Source organism: Neoarius graeffei, chromosome 20 (assembly GCF_027579695.1).
Source record: "Neoarius graeffei isolate fNeoGra1 chromosome 20, fNeoGra1.pri, whole genome shotgun sequence".
Lineage (NCBI taxonomy): Eukaryota > Metazoa > Chordata > Actinopteri > Siluriformes > Ariidae > Neoarius > Neoarius graeffei.
In genome coordinates, this window is record NC_083588.1 from 1,264,886 (window position 1) to 1,286,711 (window position 21,826).

The 21,826-nt window shown below is 41.5% G+C and overlaps 1 protein-coding gene across 2 annotated transcripts in view; it reads right to left on the reverse strand.

Annotated features, from left to right (window-relative positions):
* Positions 1-779: 779 nt before the first annotated feature.
* The window catches only part of crybg2 (crystallin beta-gamma domain containing 2), a 90,898-nt gene continuing 69,851 nt past the window's right edge, over positions 780-21,826 (reverse strand). Inside the window, exons 6-22 of one of the 2 annotated variants that reach the window (XM_060901078.1) lie at positions 17,134-17,252; positions 15,888-16,101; positions 15,291-15,430; positions 13,639-13,765; positions 13,517-13,552; positions 13,279-13,418; positions 10,719-10,845; positions 10,324-10,472; positions 9,681-9,807; positions 8,729-8,761; positions 7,613-7,725; positions 6,967-7,096; positions 4,669-4,808; positions 4,468-4,591; positions 2,978-3,136; positions 2,726-2,885; positions 780-2,360 (exon numbers count right to left, since the gene is read on the reverse strand). In XM_060901078.1, coding sequence (XP_060757061.1) covers positions 2,272-2,360; positions 2,726-2,885; positions 2,978-3,136; positions 4,468-4,591; positions 4,669-4,808; positions 6,967-7,096; positions 7,613-7,725; positions 8,729-8,761; positions 9,681-9,807; positions 10,324-10,472; positions 10,719-10,845; positions 13,279-13,418; positions 13,517-13,552; positions 13,639-13,765; positions 15,291-15,430; positions 15,888-16,101; positions 17,134-17,252 — 2,127 coding nt within the window. In that variant the 3' untranslated portion in view covers positions 780-2,271. The other variant, XM_060901079.1, reaches the window with a different exon arrangement.

The window sequence follows — 21,826 nt, forward strand, 5'->3', positions numbered from 1 at the left end:
CACCGTGCCGCCTGAATTAACCACTAAACAACAGATTAAGTTTAACATCAGTGTAACATCAGGAAGTAAGTTTGATATCTGAAGAGTCCAAACAGGAGATGAGGAGGAAGTGTTGATGTTGATATTCCATGTAGAGCTGATGGATCATGTTTAAGCAGTGCAGCTTTTCTGTAAAGACGAGACACTCGCAAAGAATTCACACGTCTCTGCAATCTTCTGCTCAGATAGCCGCCTGAACATTAAACCCAACTTCATCACACTTGCAGGTCCGAGGAGCCTCAAAAGAACGTCTCAGTAAAACACAGAAGTTGCTTCGATCCTGAGTGCACATTTTAAAGCCCAGGCCACGTCCAGGCCACACCCGTGAATGTAAATATAAATCATGAATAATCAAGAAAAAAACATTTATTAAATCCCTAAGTTAAATTTTATTTTTATAGACAAGTTATAAAGGGGCTTGCTTATTTATTTATTTGTGTGTGTCAGATGTGTTTCATTTAAAGAAACATACAGTTACTGCTGAATTGAACTGTGTGCTGATCTGAGTATTTAAACAACATTTTGGGATTTAAACTCATGACCTTCTGGACACAACCACAAAACTAAGATGGCCTCATAAACACTAACAAACACATTGGTACACAGATACACACAGAGGTGTGGATTATACACAGAGGCTAATGAGGCTCTAACAAGGCTAACTGCAAGGGACAGGTGTGAATAATGAATGTAGGTGTGGTCAGGGGCGGAGCTAGACAGGAAAAAAAAGAGGAGGCGCACAGGAGGATGTTTATTTATTTTCAAAATTGAATCCACTCCCTGTTACAGAATAATTCACACTGCACTTTGAAAAATAAAAATCACAGGACAATGTAAAAACAACAACAACTGATGGATGAATACTCAGAGGAACACCTGTCATTTGGCATTTCATGAAAGTTAAACACACACACATCCAACACACACCCCAGTAAAAGCAGACGTAATTGCTAACATGAATGTCGTCATTATTAAAATCACATTTACACATTAAACAATAAAACTGTTTCATCAAAGTCCACATGATCAACAAAGTCCGTGTCCAAAAAAGGTAAAGCGTTCTGAAAGTTCAGAGCCGTTTCGCTCGTATTCCAGCGCAAATCTGCTCAGTAAGCGGTTCTTGAGTTCTCACCCCCTTCCTGCCGTGACCTCAGGTGACCTCTATGTACATTAAAAAGTTGATGCACTTAACACTGTCAATAAACACACTGAGCAGAACAGCGCTCTTCACTGCTAAACACTTCGTAGCTAAGATTAATGTAATGATTACTTGTTGCTAAGCAGCGAGTGAAAGAACAACGTGAGTTAGCAGATGAAAAAACCCAGAAACGGTCAAAATGGCTGCCGTGGAGCTGCTGATTAAAGCGGCTGTGTCGCTCGGTGTAACACAGGAAAAACAAACAGGCTGTGTTTACTCGAACACAGAACAGACGCTAATTTCACATCGTGTAGCTTTCGATTGCACGATGATACCGATTTATATCAATACAAATCAGTTGTGTTCTTTCATGATTAGCCGATTATTCATCCGAATTCTTGTGTTCGCTAATTTAATGTGATGCAGGTCAGAATTTACCATGTTTACGTTTGTGTTTGTTATTTAGGCTGTTTACAAGAAGCTCATGTGTTAGCATGTTTACTGTAACATCAGGTCAGTGTTAAAATGTTAATGTAAATGCTAATTATTTTATGTTTCATGTTTATTTACATAGTATTAGTTCACATGTTAGCGTGTTTCCTATAACGCTAGTAATTTTTGTTCAGGTGGTTACTGTAATGCTAGTGTGTGCGTGTGTTAGGAATTAGCATGATCACGCTTGTGCTTGTTTATGTGTTAGTGTGTTTATTATAATGCTGCGTGGTTTACTGTAACACTAGTTAATCATTTCGTGTTTTAAACTGTGGAACTTCAGCTTCATCAGTTTCAGCCGGTGAGCAACAAACTGTTGACGTTAAACAAAACAAAAGATGCAAATGAATCCAAAATACTAGCACTGAATCTTTCGACTGGTGTTAATTGGAGATTTTTTGTTTGTTTATTTGTTGGTTTGTTCCTTTGTTAGCTCTTGGGCTCCCTCATGTGGACAGACAGCATAATATTTCCAAGCTGTTGGTGTGAAACAATGAGGGACCTGATGATGTAAAACTGCACCTTTATCAGCTGAATGTAGGATGTTAGCTGATGGAATAAATATTAAATAAAGGTCAAAGGAACCATACAGGAGGCGGGGCTTAGATTAATTCGATGTCCCATAGCGGAGCGGGTCTGTCTTCAGTCTCGTTCCGAACAACCAAATGCTCCTTATCGTACGTTTTACCACCTGGAGAAAATAAAAAAATTAAAAAAAAAGTGAGATTTGTGGTTAACCTCCATCATCATCATTTTTTTCCTTTTTGCATGCTTTATTTGGGGAGCCCCCCCCCCCATACAATGTTGTCATGATAATTCAGATTGTAGACAGCAGAGGGCGCTAAGTATGACACACTGCTCCTGTGATTGCTGTATAAACAGTCACCTCGTCTTACCACTGCATGGATGACTGAAAATTACAGATAAAAAAAAAGTGAGCTTGTACCCCCCCCCCCCCCCCCAAGCTGTATCCAGATGGTTTATTCCTCTTGGACTTTACTACGAGCACTAAGTGGAGATGCCCCAGTGTCCCATCATGCCGCGTCTAAATCTCACCCTTCATGTCCAGCAGCAGGCCAGGGAAGGTGAGGCTGGAGATGGAGCCGCTCAGTTTGGCGCTCCAGGTCTGAACAGGAGTTCGGGTTTCTGACCACAGAACCACCTTCGCTCCTGGTTCCACATTTCCCACGACCTGCAGACTCATCGCCTGCGCCAACTACAGAGAGAGAGAGAGAGAGAGAGAGAGAGATGGTTAGAGGGAGACGGTCAGAGAGACACAGATGAGTGATGGAGTAACAGAACCCAGACCTTGTTCTTGATGAGGCCGTCCTGATAGAACCACACATCACTCAGACCCTCCACGTTTTCGGACACCACCACACGTCCCGTCTTCATTGCATCCACTCCGCCCTGCACTGACATGTAGAGTCCACTCTCTTTATGACGGATCCGGAACACTCGCCTCTTCTGCGTGTGCACACACACACACATGCGCACACACACATTAATTCACACTGGAGCTACAAAAGAAATCTTCAAACCTGAGACTTACAAATCAGAGCTGTAGATTTATCCTCTCGATGGCTGAGGAATTCCCATAATGCACTGGGAGCTCACCTTAGGTTTAACACTGAGATGCTACAGTTTATGTTAGTTCTTGTTAGTTATAATAATCTCATTTCATCTCATTATCTGTAGCCGCTTTATCCTGTTCTACAGGGTCGCAGGCGAGCTGGAGCCTATCCCAGCTGACTACGGGCGAAAGGCGGGGTTCACCCTGGACAAGTCGCCAGGTCATCACAGGGCTGACACATAGACACAGACAACCATTCACACTCACATTCACACCTACGCTCAATTTAGAGTCACCAGTTAACCTAACCTGCATGTCTTTGGACTGTGGGGGAAACCGGAGCACCCGGAGGAAACCCACGCGGACACGGGGAGAACATGCAAACTCCGCACAGAAAGGCCCTCGCCGGCCATGGGGCTCGAACCCGGACCTTCTTGCTGTGAGGCGACAGCGCTAACCACTACACCACCGTGCCGCCCAATAATAATAATAATACTTTATTTATGGAGCACATTTCATACAGGCGACACAGTGGTGTAGTGGTTAGCGCTGTTGCCTCACAGCAAGAAGGTCCGGGTTCGAGCCCCGTGGCCGGCGAGGGCCTTTCTGTGTGGAGTTTGCATGTTCTCCCCGTGTCCGCGTGGGTTTCCTCCGGGTGCTCCGGTTTCCCCCACAGTCCAAAGACATGCAGGTTAGGTTAACTGGTGACTCTAAATTGACCGTAGGTGTGAATGTGAGTGTGAATGGTTGTCTGTGTCTATGTGTCAGCCCTGTGATGACCTGGCGACTTGTCCAGGGTGAACCCCGCCTTTCGCCTGTAGTCAGCTGGGATAGGATCCAGCTTGCCTGCGACCCTGTAGAACAGGATAAAGCGGCTACAGATAATGAGATGAGATGAGACGTTTCATACAAAAACAGTTGCTTTACCTGCTTTAGAGTTAAAGCAGTAAAAATAAAGCATTCTTTAACACAATATAAACTGGTCTGTGCATTCTACAGCAATTTCTTTTAAGCCCAGAATATTAAAATGGGAGGAAAAATATGAAGAAAGAAAATAACACATAAAAATATTTTAAAATAATAATTAAAAAAAACATGAAGATGAACAAATCAAAGAATAAAAGTAATATTGACAAATTTACATATTATTTCTTGCACATTTACTTCGATAAACTTTTTGTACAAGTATAAAATCAGATGAGGAGTGTGTGCTGTTAATTCTCACCTCTTGGATCGGGTACAAGGAGCTGATGGACGTGAGCGAGCTGAATTTGGGCCAGTTTGTGATCTCCATGGGTTCGAGGAGGAACTGGCGTCCCCTGTAGTTATTGTACTCACACAGCACCCAGCTACAGGAAGTGACATGTTACATAAATATGCTGACACACAAGCGTGCACACACACACACACACACACACACACTTACCAGCCGCTGTTGACCCTCACAGACAGGAAGTGAGGATTAAACCCTCCTTCCATCATACAAGACACCTCCGCTTCCAGGGAGAGTTCACGTCCCTCGAAACACTCCAAACCGAACAGAGAGATGTTCGGCACTGTGAACATCTGGTGAAGAGAAATAAACACAGAAAGGCACAGAAGGTGTCTTTAATTCCACACAAATATTTCACATATTTTATAATTTGAACATATTTAAAATATGGAGCTTAAACACCTTTCTCTGTCAGATTGTGACAGTGGTTTTCAAATCCATGTTTAAATCCAGGACTGAAAATAAACCACCTCAGATCATCTCCATGACTTTAACAGCACTAAAACCCTTCATTTTAAATTAATTAAGTGCCTCGTATTTACAGATACTTATAATGTAAAACCACAAGATGACACAAGTGTTACTGAAGGAAATACTGAATAATACAAATAAAAATAGCAAGATGAATAAATTATAAATAAATAGCAACAATGTACAGAGTTTTAACTTTCAGTTCAAGATATACGCGCCAATCACTGACAATTCATAACTCAGAATTTCTGACCTCCGACAAAGAAAAAGCCCCTTCAACTTGGAATTCCTGCTCGTGAAGTCATAAAGTCTCCTCAGCCGTGAGTACAGCCCATACTGTCATTACATCATCATCATGAATGCTGAAGATCAATGTTAGCTGGTTAGCTTGTTGCTAACACAACACGACTTGCTTTCATGCTGTTCTTCTGGGATTCAAGAGCAATTCATTATTCATCTACTCGGGGGCAGTTTGTCTGTTTGGTGGTGGCGAGATTTTTTTAATCTAAGGCTACATCCACACAACAACGGCAACGAGATTTTGTTTTTTTTTTTAAAGATATTTTTTTGGGCTTTTTGCACCTTTATTGGATAGGACAGTGTAGAGACAGGAAATGAGCGGGAGAGAGAGACGGGAAGGGATCGGGAAATGACCTCGGGCCGGAATCGAACCCGGGTCGCCCGCATTCATGGTATGGCGCCTTAACCACCTGAGCCACGACGCCCCCGAGATTTTGTTTTTTAAATATCGCGTCCACATGGGCAACGGATCAGTAAAATATCAGGTTCATATGGCAACGCAACGCTTGCTGAAAACGATGCAATACACATGCCACACCTCTACGTGTGCTGTAAGACGGTCCCATCGGAGACACCAGAACAATAGAAGAAGTAGACGCATGCGCATAAACCCCTTCTTCTGTAGCATCAGCCACATAAAGTTTTGATTATTAGTCAGTAGCGTAAAATAGTATCTATTGTCTAAGACACTTATTTATATTTCATATTAAAACATCTATGTAAATTAATACATAGAAAGCCTGGCCAGGCGCTGAACGTTCTTCTGCCTTCACTTTAAGAGAAATTCAGGGCGAGCATGAGCCTGGGTTCTTCCCTGTCACTGTCACATGCACACACCTTCTCACTCCCTGTCCTATGGCTATAGTCCCTTTAAATCACATGCTCGTTTTTTGAATGGAGACGCGGAAAGAGGAATGAACGGGGGTAGATGGAGAGAGAGAGGAATGAACGGGGTAGATGGAGAGAGAGAGGAATGAACGGGGGTAGATGGAGAGAGAGAGGAATGAATGGGGGTAGATGGAGAGAGAGAGGAATGAATGGGGGTAGATGGAAGCTGGTACGCCAACATACTGAGATCGTCCAGAATTCTTTAATGGTCCGGAATAAATTGAATGCTACACGTTGATGGATTACTTTGTTCTTCTACGCCCTTTTTGAGGAATGTATTGTCGGACTTAAACCAACATCTGAAGAGGTGAGATCGCTCCTTTTTTTTCCCTATTTTTGCTGGCGGGATTGTCATGTGGTTGTGACGTCATCATAAACAAATCCGTTCTACTCATCCAGACGACTTCGCAACAGCGCCGTTGCCAGATTTTTCCACTCTGGAACCCGTTCTCAAAAGATTTCGTTTTGGGGCACCCAAAACGCCGGTGCCGTGTGGACGCCAGGCCGAAACGATAAACAATTTTATCAGATTCACCTGAATCTGTTGCCGTGTGGACAGGGCCTGAAACTCACAAACTTTGTCATGGTTCAGGTTTTACTGCAACTTTATCCAGAACCTTGCTGAAACCCCTGCCCCTGCAGATGACTGGACGGGGATTACATTTCTGATTGAAAGCATGACACAAATTCAGAGTTAAACTGTTATAAAGCAATCCCTTAATCCTATTTTTTGGCGATATTTAGCTGTTTGTTTAACATCTGAGCTGAAGAAAAAGAGAAAGCTGAACTCACGATCGGGACAGGTTTTACAGATCTCAGGACGCAGGTCTCGGAGCAGCCCATGCTGGTGAGATTCGGGTAATCTCCTTCTGACAGGACGTACTGGTTCCCCAAGAAGCTGTTCGCCTCGTACAGAACCCAGCTACGAGACACGGAACAAACACTAATCACTAATAACTAATCACAACACACACTGAACACATGAGAGAACAGCGAGAGGAAAGTTAGAGCTGGGATGAAGGACGAAGTGGAAAAAAAGCCACTTAATGATTTGAACTTGATCTGGAATCTCAGGCAGGTAAAGATCATTCATGTTGATCTCCATGTCGTAATCCCAAGTTGGAATTTTTTTGAAATTTGGCTGCCAGTATGAGCATGCTGTCTGCCATCTCTGGGTCGTGAGCTACTCTTCGAGCGCAACGATCACTGTAACATCACCAAAAGTAAACATGGGAACGAAGGGAAATGTTTTTTCAGCAACAAGAGGAAAAAAAATGAAATCATGAAAGTAAACAGTGATCTGATCAGCATTTTATAATCAGCCAGAAAAAAAAAAAGTTGGAACAGGATGATCATTAAACTTGATTTGGAATCTCAGACCATTCATGCTGATCTCTGTGTGATCGTTCCGGAATTCTGGGAGTGTGAGCGAACTGACCTTCCTCCCGACACCCTGCAGGACTGCACTGTTCGTCTCTCGGACAGAAACTCCTCACTATCGCGGTGAACCTGACACGTCCCCTGGAAATTCGGCTCCGTGTACACCATCAGCTGCAGCGGGACAGAAAAATAAAAACACTCTGAAGAGAGTTCATCTGAACACCCGGATGTTGGTTATTTTCCTTTTACACCATGTTACAGGAAGTGTTTTACTCCTCTGACACCACAGCAAATTTCCACTTTTGATGTCAATGTTTTTATGAAAGAAAAACACGCCATACTTTTCATCTGTTACATTTAATGTTTGAAAAATTAGTTCTCACTTGCCGTGTTTTCATGAACCTGATTAATGCAAAAATCTGAAAGTGTGAAGTACGAACCATGTGAATTTGGAAAAAAAAAAAAAGTAAAATTGCGCAAAAAATGTTTCTGTGCTCACATGAGGTGTTTTTTCAGATGATTTGATCACGTAATATTTTGCAAAATTGAAATAGAAACACATTTTTTCACATTAAATCACCTGATGTGAAAACAGAACATTTCCAACAACATTTGTGTTTTTTGTCAAAATTTTTAAAATCACTTCTGTTTTGTGTAAAACTGCAAAGAAAACCCAGATACTTATGTTATAGCAGCTATAAACAGTCATTCTCTCACCAGTCTCTCTTTTTTCTCTCTTGAAGTTCATAAGACTGAAAAAGAAAACCCACCCCGCATCTTGTCACGTTACTGAGAAACGATTCAACGGAGTGTAAACGCCTCTGTCCTGAAGATGTCAGACATCTTAACGTTACCTCGGTCTTTACCTCTGACTGTGACTAGAGACTCCTGTAAATGTTAAACAGCTCCTCACATTAAAAAAAAAAAGTTTCCATGGAGTCTGATGTGATCTGATGTGTGAGCCCCCGTGAGTGAGCTGTTACTATAGAAACGATCATGTATTATAATTAGGATGAGCACATTAATTTAGTTATAAATAAACCTGTGATTTGCAGCTGCACTACTGTCAGAGCTGCTGTTCTAGAAATTGCATCAATTAATCCTCTCTTCTGACCAATCAGAGTCCAGAATTCAGGAATATTTCAGTCGTTTAAATGTCATGTGATGAACCAACCTCGCTGCTGAAAGCCTGAGAATCAGCCACAGCCTGAAACACAGGAAGCTCGAATCAGTGATGCAGAAACTCCGTTGTATGATGAAGTAATATGATGATAATGTTTAGAACATCAGTGTCAGGTATCACACAGTACGGTGAGCATCGACAACATTCTTTGTATAGCCACTTTTTTTTTAATGTTATTTCTAAGCCAAGCTTTTAAAAACCTGACACACCATGAAATGATCATTCTGTGATGTTATCATTTACACCTCGATATCAATACTTTATCATATACACTACCGTTCAAAAGTTTGGGGTCACTTTGAAATGTCCTTATTTTTGAAAGAAAAGCACTGTTCTTTTCAATGAAGATCACTTTAAACTAATCAGAAATCCACTCTATACATTGCTAATGTGGTAAATGACTATTCTAGCTGCAAATGTGTGGTTTTTGGTGCAATATCTCCATAGGTGTATAGAGGCCCATTTCCAGCAACTCTCACTCCAGTGTTCTAATGGTACAATGTGTTTGCTCATTGCCTCAGAAGGCTAATGGATGATTAGAAAACCCTTGTACAATCATGTTAGCACAGCTGAAAACAGTTGAGCTCTTTAGAGAAGCTATAAAACTGACCTTCCTTTGAGCAGATTGAGTTTCTGGAGCATCACATTTGTGGGGTCGATTAAATGCTCAAAATGGCCAGAAAAATGTCTCGACTATATTTTCTATTCATTTTACAACTTATGGTGGGAAATAAAAGTGTGACTTTTCATGGAAAACACAAAATTGTCTGGGTGACCCCAAACTTTTGAACGGTAGTGTACATGAGACCACTATGTGCAGATTTTATTTCCACAGACTCTGGAGAACATCTAGTCCTCAACTGAGTGTAAAGCATTTTAAAACTGAAATTTAACACGAGCAGATCACGAATCAGCTCGAAAGGTTCTCTGTGTGTTTCCGTACAGGCAGGATGGGCTGGATGGAGCAGATCCGGTTATCTCCCGAGCCCCAGTCTGCACAGTTGTTGTAGAAACCTTTCTCCAGGACGTACTGGTTTCCTGAGTAATCCACGTGAGAGTACGCCACCCACCTGCCAAGCGAAGGACAGCCGTCGTTAAAAAATACCTGCACATGCAGCTGAAATGTGGAAATGAACGACGCTGAAGATAGAAATGGAGAAAAACTGAAACAGATCTGACAGAAACTGAGAGTCAAGCAAGAGCAAGTGAGAAGATAAAAATGGGGTGAAGGAAGAGCACAGAGTAAAGCCAGAATAAAACACGGATAAATACATTCATGAGTGATGTGAGTCTAAAGTCAAATAAAAATCTAATGAGAGTAAAGTGAGAGGGAGGTGAAGATTTATACACACTTCATAAGAGTAAAATAAGAGCAAAGCAAAAGCTGTTAAGAATAAAGCAAAAGTAGCCGACTACAAGAGCCAAAACATGAAAATCACAAGTAAAGCCACAGCTCATGAGAGTAAAGTGAGCATAAATCCAGAGTCTGAGAGTCAGGATCAGTTTTTAGGAGAAACAGTTAACACTATAGTCGCTGTTTGAAAGTTTAAAGCAAACAAAACTGTACAGTATGATTTTTCCCTTACGCGCCACTGAATACGCTGATCGAGCGTGTTGACGTGTGGAAATTGAACACCTCCACATCGGGGATGGCCTCCATCACCTCGAGCGTGTTCTCTTCCTCCACTTCCTCACTTGACATCTCGCACATCACCAACATGGGGTCGCTCAGGTCCTGCACAACATCACAGCTTCAGTAAATCACTGCTTTAATGGACAGAATGGATGATGTCATCATTTTACCCCATGAACTGATGAACACGGTTCTCCTCACCTTTACGCTGAAGGAACAACGATGAATGTGTGTTTTTATGGAAAATTATATATCAGTGGACAAGTTCATCAGATTTACTGAGTAACACTGTGTGTGTGTGTGTGTGTGTGTGTGTGTGTGTGTGTGTGTTGCAGAATCATGGCTCACAGTTCGGATGACCCGGACCGAGCGCAGTTCCGAGTCACAGCCTCCCCACGCTCGCCAGTCGTGGTACTCGCCCTCCTCCAGCAGGTACTGATGTCCCCGGAAGCCCTCCTTCTCATAACCCACCCATCTGAGACACACGGAGAGAAGGACACGATCAGTAAAACGTTGTGTAAAATTCTACAGAAAAAAAGCAGACATGGTTTTAGAAATGTCATGTTCATAAATCTTTTTTTCTTTGTTTGTTTTTCTGCACATTACCTCACAGTGATTATAACTCCTCAGTGAGAATCACAAACAAATATTACAATTGGACGTGAGAGGACATTATTGTATATACAGTACCACTCACAGCAAACAGGGGGCGCTGTTTTCATAATCACAAGCTGTCAAATCATGTTAAATACTGTAGATACACATCTAGAATAAAGATATTATCAAGAGATATGACTGGCAAAACATAGTGGGCGGGACAAGTTACATTTTATGCAAATTTGTAATACTTTTTTCCATTATGAAATATTATCTATGTGTTTTTCTCATCTCATCTCATTATCTCTAGCCGCTTTATCCTTCTACAGGGTCGCAGGCAAGCTGGAGCCTATCCCAGCTGACTACGGGCGAAAGGCGGGGTACACCCTGGACAAGTCGCCAGGTCATCACAGGGCTGACACATAGACACAGACAACCATTCACACTCACATTCACACCTACGGTCAATTTAGAGTCACCAGTTAACCTAACCTGCATGTCTTTGGACTGTGGGGGAAACCGGAGCACCCGGAGGAAACCCACGCGGACACGGGGAGAACATGCAAACTCCGCACAGAAAGGCCCTCGCCAGCCCCGGGGCTCGAACCCAGGACCTTCTTGCTGTGAGGCGACAGCGCTAACCACTACACCACCGTGCCGCCCTATGTGTTTTTGTTCCAAATATTTCTTCTTCATTCTGTTGCTAGGAGACAGTGATGTACAGCACAGATGTGATCCATAATTGTATGAATCTGATTTATGGTCACATGGGTGATTTTTTTTTAACACCAGCCAATGAAAATACAGGAACTGGCAGTGAAGACAGAACACGCCCACTACTGATCAGATGAAGTGATTTGATCAAGACAAAAAAATCTCTGCTGGTATGAATGCAGGGTCAGATTACCCTCACCCAGCTCACTGTGCCCTCCTCCACCTGTCAGTGGATTATAAACTTCCTGACTGACAGGAAGCAGCAGGTGAGGCTGGGGAGCATCACATCCAGCACCCGGACTATCAGCACTGGCGCCCCCCAGGGGTGTGTGCTCTTCCCACTGCTCTTCTCCCTTTACACCAACGACTGCACCTCAAGAGACCCGTCTGTTAAACTCTTGAAATTTGCAGACGACACAACGGTCATAGGCCTCATCCGAGACGGTGACGAGTCTGCATACAGACGGGAGGTTGAATGGCTGGTCTGTTGGTGCAGTCAGAACAATCTGGAGCTGAACACGCTCAAAACTGTGGAGATGACAGTGGACTTTAGGAGGAGCCCCCCCACCCTGCCGCCCATCACCATCACCAACAACACTGTGACTGCTGTTGAAACCTTCAGGTTTCTGGGCTCCACAATCTCCCGGGACCTGAAGTGGGAGACCAACACAGTCACCATCATCAAAAAGGCCCAGCAGAGGTTGTACTTTCTGCGCCAGCTCAGGAAGCTCAACCTGTCTAAGGAGCTGCTGATACAATTCCACTCTGCCATCATTCAGTCTGTTCTCTGCTCTTCCATCACTGTTTGGTTTGGATCGGTCACCAGAAAGGACAAGAACAGACTGCAAAGGACAATAAGGTCTGCAGAGAAAATTATTGGTGTCAGCCTGCCCTCCATCCAAGACCTGTACCTGTCCAGAGTCAGGAAACAGGCAGGGAACATCTCTGCAAACCCATCACACCCTGGTCACAAACTGTTTAAACTTCTCCCCTCTGGGAGACAGTACGCAAAAACATCATCACAGTACGCAAAAACAACCAGACACAAGAACAGTTTTCTCCCTCAGGCTGTCTCTGTGATGAACAGCTAAAACTGGACTCAAATATCAGCAACATCAACCGTGAAATACCTGCACACTCATACCGTCATTCTGTGCACACTGTATATTTATATTTACTAATTCATCCTTGCACTATGCTGTCTGTACATATATTTACCCTTCTACATGTACATAGCTTTTTGTTTTTGTCTACACTTTTTATCTGTTTGTACTGAGAGAGCGAAGTGAAACCGGAGTCAAATTCCTCGTGTGTGTTCACATACCTGACAAATAAAGTTATTATTATTACTATTATTATTATTATTATTATGGGACAGGAAGTGAAATTTAAGGCTGCGCTCTCACTCAGGAAAATAGAACATTTGGACATTTCAATAAAACCAGGAGACGCAAACGAGATTTTGGACAGCGCCAAACATGAGAGCGAAAAAGAAATGAGCAAATAATTTAGCAAGATGCCAAGATGATACTTATATTGAATTGTACACACACACACACACACACACACACACACACACACACACACACACACTCACATGCCACCGATGACTTTCAGGGAGCCGACGCTGTACATGAACGCCCTCTGCTGTTGGTCTGTTTTGGTGATGAAGTCCCTCATGTTGGTGTAAATCTCTCGGCTTTTCCCAGTGAAATACGATTTCTCATAGATCACCAGCTAAAACAACAACACAATACATCAGACACACTCCTACACACACACGCAGACACGTGCTATTTGCAGTAGGACTGTACTTCAGTGTTCTAGCGTCTTACTTTCGGCTCGTTGGGTCTCTCCACTCTCGGTTCTCCCTAAACCACAAACGAAACTCCATCAACTCTGCATTCCAACAAGATTCACACCAAAGCCATGTTTTGACACAATATGACACACTTACAATTTTAAGAGGATGCAGAGAGCCTACGTATGGGTGCGTGACGCCCCAGGCAGCTGGATTTGTGAAGCCTCCGACCTCCAGGACCCGTTCGACGCCCTGGAAATATGGTTCAGAGAACACCAGCCACCTACAGCACGGAGAGAGAAAACCGCCTGAGTGACTCGCTCATATTCACATGATCCACAAATTATTCCTTTAGTGTCATGCAGTGAGGAAAGTTCCTGGTGTTCAGAGTCGGTTACGCAGCAGCTGCTCAGGTGAGTTTTCTGAGCTTCAGATTATTAAAATCACCTGTGTGTCGTTCACACTTCTGAGCAAAAGTGTCTGAGACGGAGTCTGAGTTTTACAATAACATCTCGAACAGCACCTCAGGGATAGAAAATACGGACTGAAGACGTCAACATTTCTTTCTTTGTTGCCAAATGTAATATGACGTAACATAAAAGCAAAAGACAATTTAAAAACAAAAATGAAAAGACTAATACAGTGATACACCACCAATATATTACTGCATATTCCTTGTTGTAAATTTGGATTAATTTCACAAAATGGCTTCCACACTCGTTATTATTGAATCAGTGCCCAGAATAGCACTTGATCCAGCACACACTGTTATTTTGCATTTTTTTAAAAAATATTATGCTCTAAAGGTGATGATACGCAGGGCGACTTTTTGGGCAGTGTTACCAGGCAGTTGCACTTCGACACTTTCCCACTGAGATTGGGGCAACATCATTTATATCTGAACAATTTTGATCATTTTGGGCAACGTTTTAAAATCATCCAATCAGAGTGCTAGTAGCAAATCACATGACCACCTGAGATCCTCTGGAATTTTCAACAAAGATGGCGGTGTCTCCAGCAGTGGAGTGAAGAAAAAGAGAGACGACTTATATCTTTATATGGCGGTAAGTTGTTGCGTGTAAACCCAAAGTGCTGAATTTACCTCATCAAATGTTTAGAAAACCAACAGACATTTATTTTTATGCTCAGGTTGGAATTAAGACATTATTTTTTTCAATGGTAAACTGCCGTTAGCCATTAGCTAACCACCACTCCATAGAGATATTCTAGCTAACTAGCAGTGGCTTTTGCTCACATAGATAGCTGAAAGTTATCGCTAGTTATGTCAGGATAATGTTAGCTCTCTCAGGTTAAGTTAAAAGTGATGAGCAGCTCATGATTTTTTTTTTTTTGAGAGTTGCTCTTATCTGATTGGTTATTGCCAATTGTCTGTTGCCCTGATTAGTTGCCCTGTGTCTCACCTGGGTGCCCATTGCCAGCAACATTGCCTAAAAAGTTGACCCGTCTATCATCACCTTTACAGTTACTCATGCACAACTGAATGAGACCCAAAATCATGATCATGAAATCACCACATTTGTGTGGAGTTTGGGGAAGAGATTTTATAACGATTTTGATTTGCAATGAAATAATAAAATAATTCCAATGTTTGTGTGAATTTGATGTTCTGATGTAAAGAAAATGTGTTTATGTTTGTGGATTTTAAAGTCACAATATTGTGAATTGATGAATATTTATTTACACTGTATTTATATTGGTATATATTTGAATGAATTGATGAGTTTCCTGTCCGATTTGAACTCAAGGACTTTCATTTCTGCGTGTTTCCCTTCGTGAGCGTCACTCACAGCCCAGCGTTGATGATGATGGAGTTGGCTTTTACGGGGAAGCCGTAGATTCGTGAGTCTTCTGACGTGTCCCTGAACACCACTTTCTTTCCTTCAGCATTCTCCTCAGGAAAGAGACAGATCTCAGGAACGCTGTAGTCCTGAGAGAGAGAGAGAGAGAGAGAGAGAGAGAGACACATCAGGGGAAAACATCACACATGGGAAGTGTTTAAAATGATCATACATGACGAGGAAAATAAATACAAAGTAAAAGGTGTGTTTACTGTTTTTCACTTCCAACTGCATTAAGCTTCATCAAATATTTTTTTTACATTTTGGTTTAATAAAATAAAATAGATCTGAAATGACTGTGTTTCATCCCATGTTCACCGTGTGGACTGGAGGTCACATCCTAAACTCTGCTCCCTGATACAGAAACACGAGTGTGTTCGCTTTAAAAGTCAAGGTTTAAAAAAACTGTAATAAAATAATAGAAAAAATATGTATAATTTTAATACAATTACAAAATCTAGCTTTCAATCAACTAACATTTCTTTAACTAACAGCTTTTTTAAAAAATAGATTTATAATATTTCATAGTGTGCGTGTGTGTCGTACCCTCACTGCTCTGCGCAGTGACCCGATGACGAGGCGTTTCGGTTCTGTATGTTTGGATTCTCCGTTCTCCTGTTCTCCATTCTGTTGTTCTCCGTTCTGCTCGGCTCTCGCCTCATCCTCCTCTGGTGCTCTGAATGGATTCGTCAGCTCGGTGTCTCCTTCCTCCAGCGCGATCTTCTCTCCTTTAAAGTCCGGCTTCTCATATAAAACCCAGCTAAAAACGATGATTTATGGTTTATTTGTTGTGTCACATGTTCACTTCATTAAACTTCATTAATTCAGAAACCACTGGTCCTTTTCATTTCATTTAGCACTAAAGCATCTGGATGAAGTCTGATTTTATTCCTTCTTCTGTAAATATAAATTACATTCGTGCTTAAAGACAAACCAGAAAATGAAAATTATTAAATTAAAAATGATTATGCACACAATTAACTATTATTATTATTATTATTATTATTATTATTATTATTATTATTATTATTATCCTCCACAGTAGCATTTAGTTCATTAAAAATATATATATTTTTTAAATTTGGCATTTACAATCAATACTTGATTGAAAGATGAACCCATTTTTGGTAAATTTTAAAAACATGCATTCAGAAAAAAAATTACATTTTTTTAAACAATAAATTAAAGTTTTGGTGTATTTCCACAGTTGTGTGACTGCAATACACACATTCAAATTTCTGAGCCTTGTTATAAAAAACATAAAATTAATGAAAGATAACTGGAACATTTTTATCTAAAATTTTCTCCCAAAAGCTCAAACAAATCCATCAGTGGCCATTTATTCTGAATTTGTGAAATAACTTCACATTCTCAAAGTCTACTGCCAATTTCTTGTTTTCAGTCTTTCATCCAAATTTAAATCATTGAATTTTATTTTTAAAAAGCTTTTATGTGCACAGTGAGAAATATTTACACCGAGATGTCACAGATTTTAAGATTTGTTCTCGATGAGTTTAATCATATCCATAGCAACACACAACTTCACTGAGAGAACTCTCTCAACTTTAGGAAGACAATAAATAACTAATTAATTGATAATAAATCATTTATAATCAGAGTAACTAATAATCTAATCTTAAGAAGGACTTTATTAGGACTCAAAGGAATTTTATATTCTGTTCTTTCTAATAAAGATTACAAACTGATTGACTACAAATGGTGTGTGTGTGTGTGTGTGTGTGTGTGTGTGTGTGTGTGTGTGTGTGTGTGTGTGTGTGAGATGGATCCTCACCCTCCTCGGACCACTCTGATGGAGATACTTTCCGGAAACTCCCACTCTGTTGCGTCCGTCACGTCTCCCTTCACCTCGATCCTCTGTCCACGTCGTTCCGGACGACTATAAATGAACATCTAATAAAGAGGAGAAAAATCAGCAGCTTTAATCAAAACCAAAAAATCCTCCAACTCTAATTACAATCAAGAACAGACACAAGTAGTTGCAGTACTGGCTCCAGCCAGTGGGGGCAGCATGAGCACAGAGGCCTGAACACCAGCCCAGCTCCAGTTCTGTGTTTAACACAATGACGTCACGTGGTTCCTCAAGGGTCCGTTAGGAAGCTAAAAGCATGCATGTCAACCTATACGGAATGTCCGTATTTTATACGGATTTGATTCAATAAACGTAGTATACGGGCGTACAAATAAAGTTATATGGATTCTTTAAAAAAAACTTCAATATTTGTTTAGAGCTATAATCAATTCCCATGATGATAAAAGAGTGCATAACATTTACAAACATACTGTACACCACAGACAGCCAGTAAAGAGTCTTATGAAATCGCGCGTTATCTGGTGGTAGCGAGACTTCGTTCCACTTTTGATCATGCGCACACCGCATTGCGAGAATCCCGCCAACCGGGAAGTAACATTTTGTTTGAAACGCGTATTTCCACCTGAGCGACTTTCACTAGCGACTGAAAAGATTCTGAATGGGCACTCCGGCAAGATCAACACAGACACTTGCTGTGACATGCAGCCTCGTGAGGTATTGGTGCAGAGCGCTAAAAAAGCTGTCATGGAGTACAATTCAGAACATTAGAGTGACACTTTGTGTTTTTGTCAAACATTGGAGCTTTGTATTCATTCTGAAGGTTTATTGTTATTAATATTGAATAAAAAGTAACTTGGATATATCATTGTTAATTATCATTCAAATTTTAGGTAAATTATTTTAATTTGCATCTTATACGGATTTTAGAGGTTGGTTATACAGGTTTGATTGACCAAAGGTTGACATGTATGTAAAAGTTCTAAAATGTTCTCCCTTTATTGTAGGGATCTATACAGATCCTTTTAATATAATTCATTTTCCTTTATGTTATTCTTTTTTCCAGTCTTATTTTTGATAATATTCTGGTTTGGTGAATTAAAATGTCTGATTGCAGGAATTATCTGTTATCATTGTGCTGCTTTGTTTTTAAGCATGAAATGGATTTAAAAGATATCTAAATAATAGATTTAAGAACACACACTCACTCACTGGGCGCGTTTACTTTTACATCGCCTGCAATATGCATCACAGAAATCTGTGATTTTTGTAACAAAACAAGTTTAATAAAACTCAGCTGAATATAAAGTGATGACTTTATGAACCGGTGGCGTCACATCTCTCCATCGATCCGTGTGAGCTCATCATGTCAGAGGAGTGCAAAAAATCTACTTTTTTTAATCTATAAACGTAATTCTTGCACCCAAATCACTTTTTAGAAGAGAAATAAACATTCATTCTTTATTGTATTAAATCACCGAAACTCTGAAGTGGAATGAAAGTGAGCAGAGCCGTGTGAGGGTGTTATAGATGAGATTAGACTCCACCACATTAGTCAGGGATCAGAGCGTTAATGAGGGAATGATGTGCGTAAACGGAGCAGGAGTGTGAGCACTCTTAAAGTCAGCACCGTAAAGGTCAGGATGTTTCAGAAGCTGCAGGAAACAGGAATGATCAGCTTGTAGGAACAGGTCTGATCTTTAAATCGGGGTTGGACAGGATTAAAGAAATATCTCAGAGAAGTGATCTGCGCTAAAGGTTAAAAAACACATAATGCAACGTAATAAATGTCATTGTGTGCCATAATAACATGCTGCAGGACAACTTCATGATCGCAGTGTAGTGTGTACTGAACTCGTATCCCAATTAAAACCTAATAAATGAGCGCAGAGAGAAGAAAAACATGTGTGTTTATCATATTACACTCAAACGGTCTTTTTTCTTTCTCGGAAGTTTCTTTTTTCTTGTCTATTTAATAGTAGGCCTCAAGCGCCAACTGGCTCACCTTCAGCTGCTCGAGTCTGAACATAGGGGTGGGGTTGACAGTTTTGGGGGTGGGCTCATGGCCGTTTCTGTGGCTTCTGGGTTTGTGATTGACTGCACACAATGAAAACCTTCTCCAGAAGGTGGAGATGGTGGATGGACATCTGCATCACCTCCACTGCTTCAAGTTCAACACAACGCCACTTTGCTCTGAGTAAATGATGAAGATGACAGCCGATCACAAAACTAGGAGCCATCAGCCAATCGCATTCACTGACAGAAACCGTATGAGCCCGCCCCCAAACTGTCAAAACACCATCAAAACTCAAGCGCAAAAAATTCACTCAAGCACAAAGAGCAGTTGAAAGTATTGATGCAAACGAAATGATAACAGCTGCAGGTTTATATTTTACACCTTGTGTGTTTTAGCGCCCTCTAGGGTGAGGGTTCTGACAGTGATGTGGCACCATACACACGTTACTCCTGCTGTCCAGTGAGACCCCAGTGACCCTGTAAATCAGATGGTGAGGACGCGTCCCACATGGATAGACTACAGCAGGGGTTTTCAAAGTGTGGGAGAGTCGGCCCCCCCTCAGAGTGCAAATAAACAACAGCACCCCCCCTACAATTTTTGTTGTTGCTATACTTAATGTTCCATTCGTATTTAAAAAAATGGTTGTTGTACACATTTTTATTTTTTTCTTTTACACATTTTAAACATCTGTGCTTTTTGAAAACATCTTTTTTACACATTTAAAACATATGAACTTTTTTAAAACCTCTTTTTTTACGCATTTTAAACATCTGTGCTTTTTTCTCATCTCATCTCATTATCTGTAGCCGCTTTATCCTGTTCTACAGGGTCGCAGGCGAGCTGGAGCCTATCCCAGCTGACTACGGGCGAAAGGCGGGGTTCACCCTGGACAAGTCGCCAGGTCATCACAGGGCTGACACATAGACACAGACAACCATTCACACTCACATTCACACCTACGCTCAATTTAGAGTCACCAGTTAACCTAACCTGCATGTCTTTGGACTGTGGGGGAAACCGGAGCACCCGGAGGAAACCCACGCGGACACGGGGAGAACATGCAAACTCCGCACAGAAAGGCCCTCGCCGGCCACAGGGCTTGAACCCGGACCTTCTTGCTGTGAGGCGACAGCGCTAACCACTACACCACCGTGCCGCCCTGTGCTTTTTTAAAACCTCTTTTTTTACACATTTTAAACATCTGTGCTTTTTTTTTAAAAACATCTTGTTTTACACATTTTAATCATCTCATAGCATCGTTAGCTAGCACCTCTTGGCAGACAACACACTGTGGCAGTGGAGCATCTTCAGATCCAGTCCATGAAAATCCAAGCTTTAAATAATTGTGGTCATACTTCCTTCTTTTTTTGCTTGGCCCAGACTCTGTCTCCTCACTCACTGTAGCTTTAGGTACTAAAAATCAATCCATTTTGTCTCTGGCAAAGGCTAGCTGAAGCTCGCTAAATGTCCGCAATAGTAACTTATTCTGGTTTATTTTTCCTCACGTTGCGCCCCCCCGAAGAACTCTGGTGCCCCCTAGGGGAGACGCGCCCCACACTTTGAAAAGCCCTGGACTACAGTTTGCTGTGAGATGGCTGTGGTTGGTACCCCCCCCCCCCACACACACACACGATAGCTGTAGATGATCTCACTTACATGCCCAAATCATTACACTTGCAATAACCAGTTTACGCTCAGGTCTCCATCATTATACAGTTTATAATTTCACCTGGAGACAACAGACTCCAAGCTAAAACTCTTCTGAAATCATTCAGACCCTGATGCTTGTACTGAGGATCCTTTAAACCCACCTCGCACTGCTCCACTCAACAGTATACACTCGTAGATGATTGTAGTAATGATTTATAATGGCACTGTTCCCTTCTGAGCACTTTCAGGTTTCTCCCTCATGCTGTGCCAAAACATCACGAGGGACAGTGTTCATCATTTTTCTAGAGATATTTTTAATGAGCTGATGTGATTTAATTTAATTCATTTATCATTATGTGGTTTTTTAAGTATATATCCACAGACTGTGTGTGTGTGTGTGTGTGTGTGTGTGTGTGTTTACTTATTAGAAAAGATCACTGCAATACAGAAATGTGTGTAACTTAACAATTTTTTCACATTTTCTTTCTTGCTTAAACTTGTATTAAATCACCGAAACCCTGAAGTGGAATGAAAGTGAGCAGAGCCGTGTGAGGGTGTTATAGATGAGATTAGACTCCACCACATTAGTCAGGGATCAGAGCGTTAATGAGGGAATGATGTGCGTAAACGGAGCAGGAGTGTGAGCGCTCTTAAAGTCAGCACCGTAAAGGTCAGGATGTTTCAGAAGTTGCAGGAAACAGGAATGATCAGCTTGTAGGAACAGGTCTGATCTTTAAATCGGGGTTGGACAGGATTAAAGAAATATCTCAGAGAAGTGATCTGCGCTAAAGGTTAAAAAACACATAATGCAACGTGATAAATGTCACTGTGTGCCATAATAACATGCTGCAGGACAACTTCATGACAGGGTAAACGTCTCCAGAAGACAAAGATGGCAGACGAAGCAGAACATAATCTGCATGCAGAAATAAGTCATTGTTAGTGTATAGAGGTGTATGTGTGTGTGTGCGCGCGTGCATGTGTGGGTGC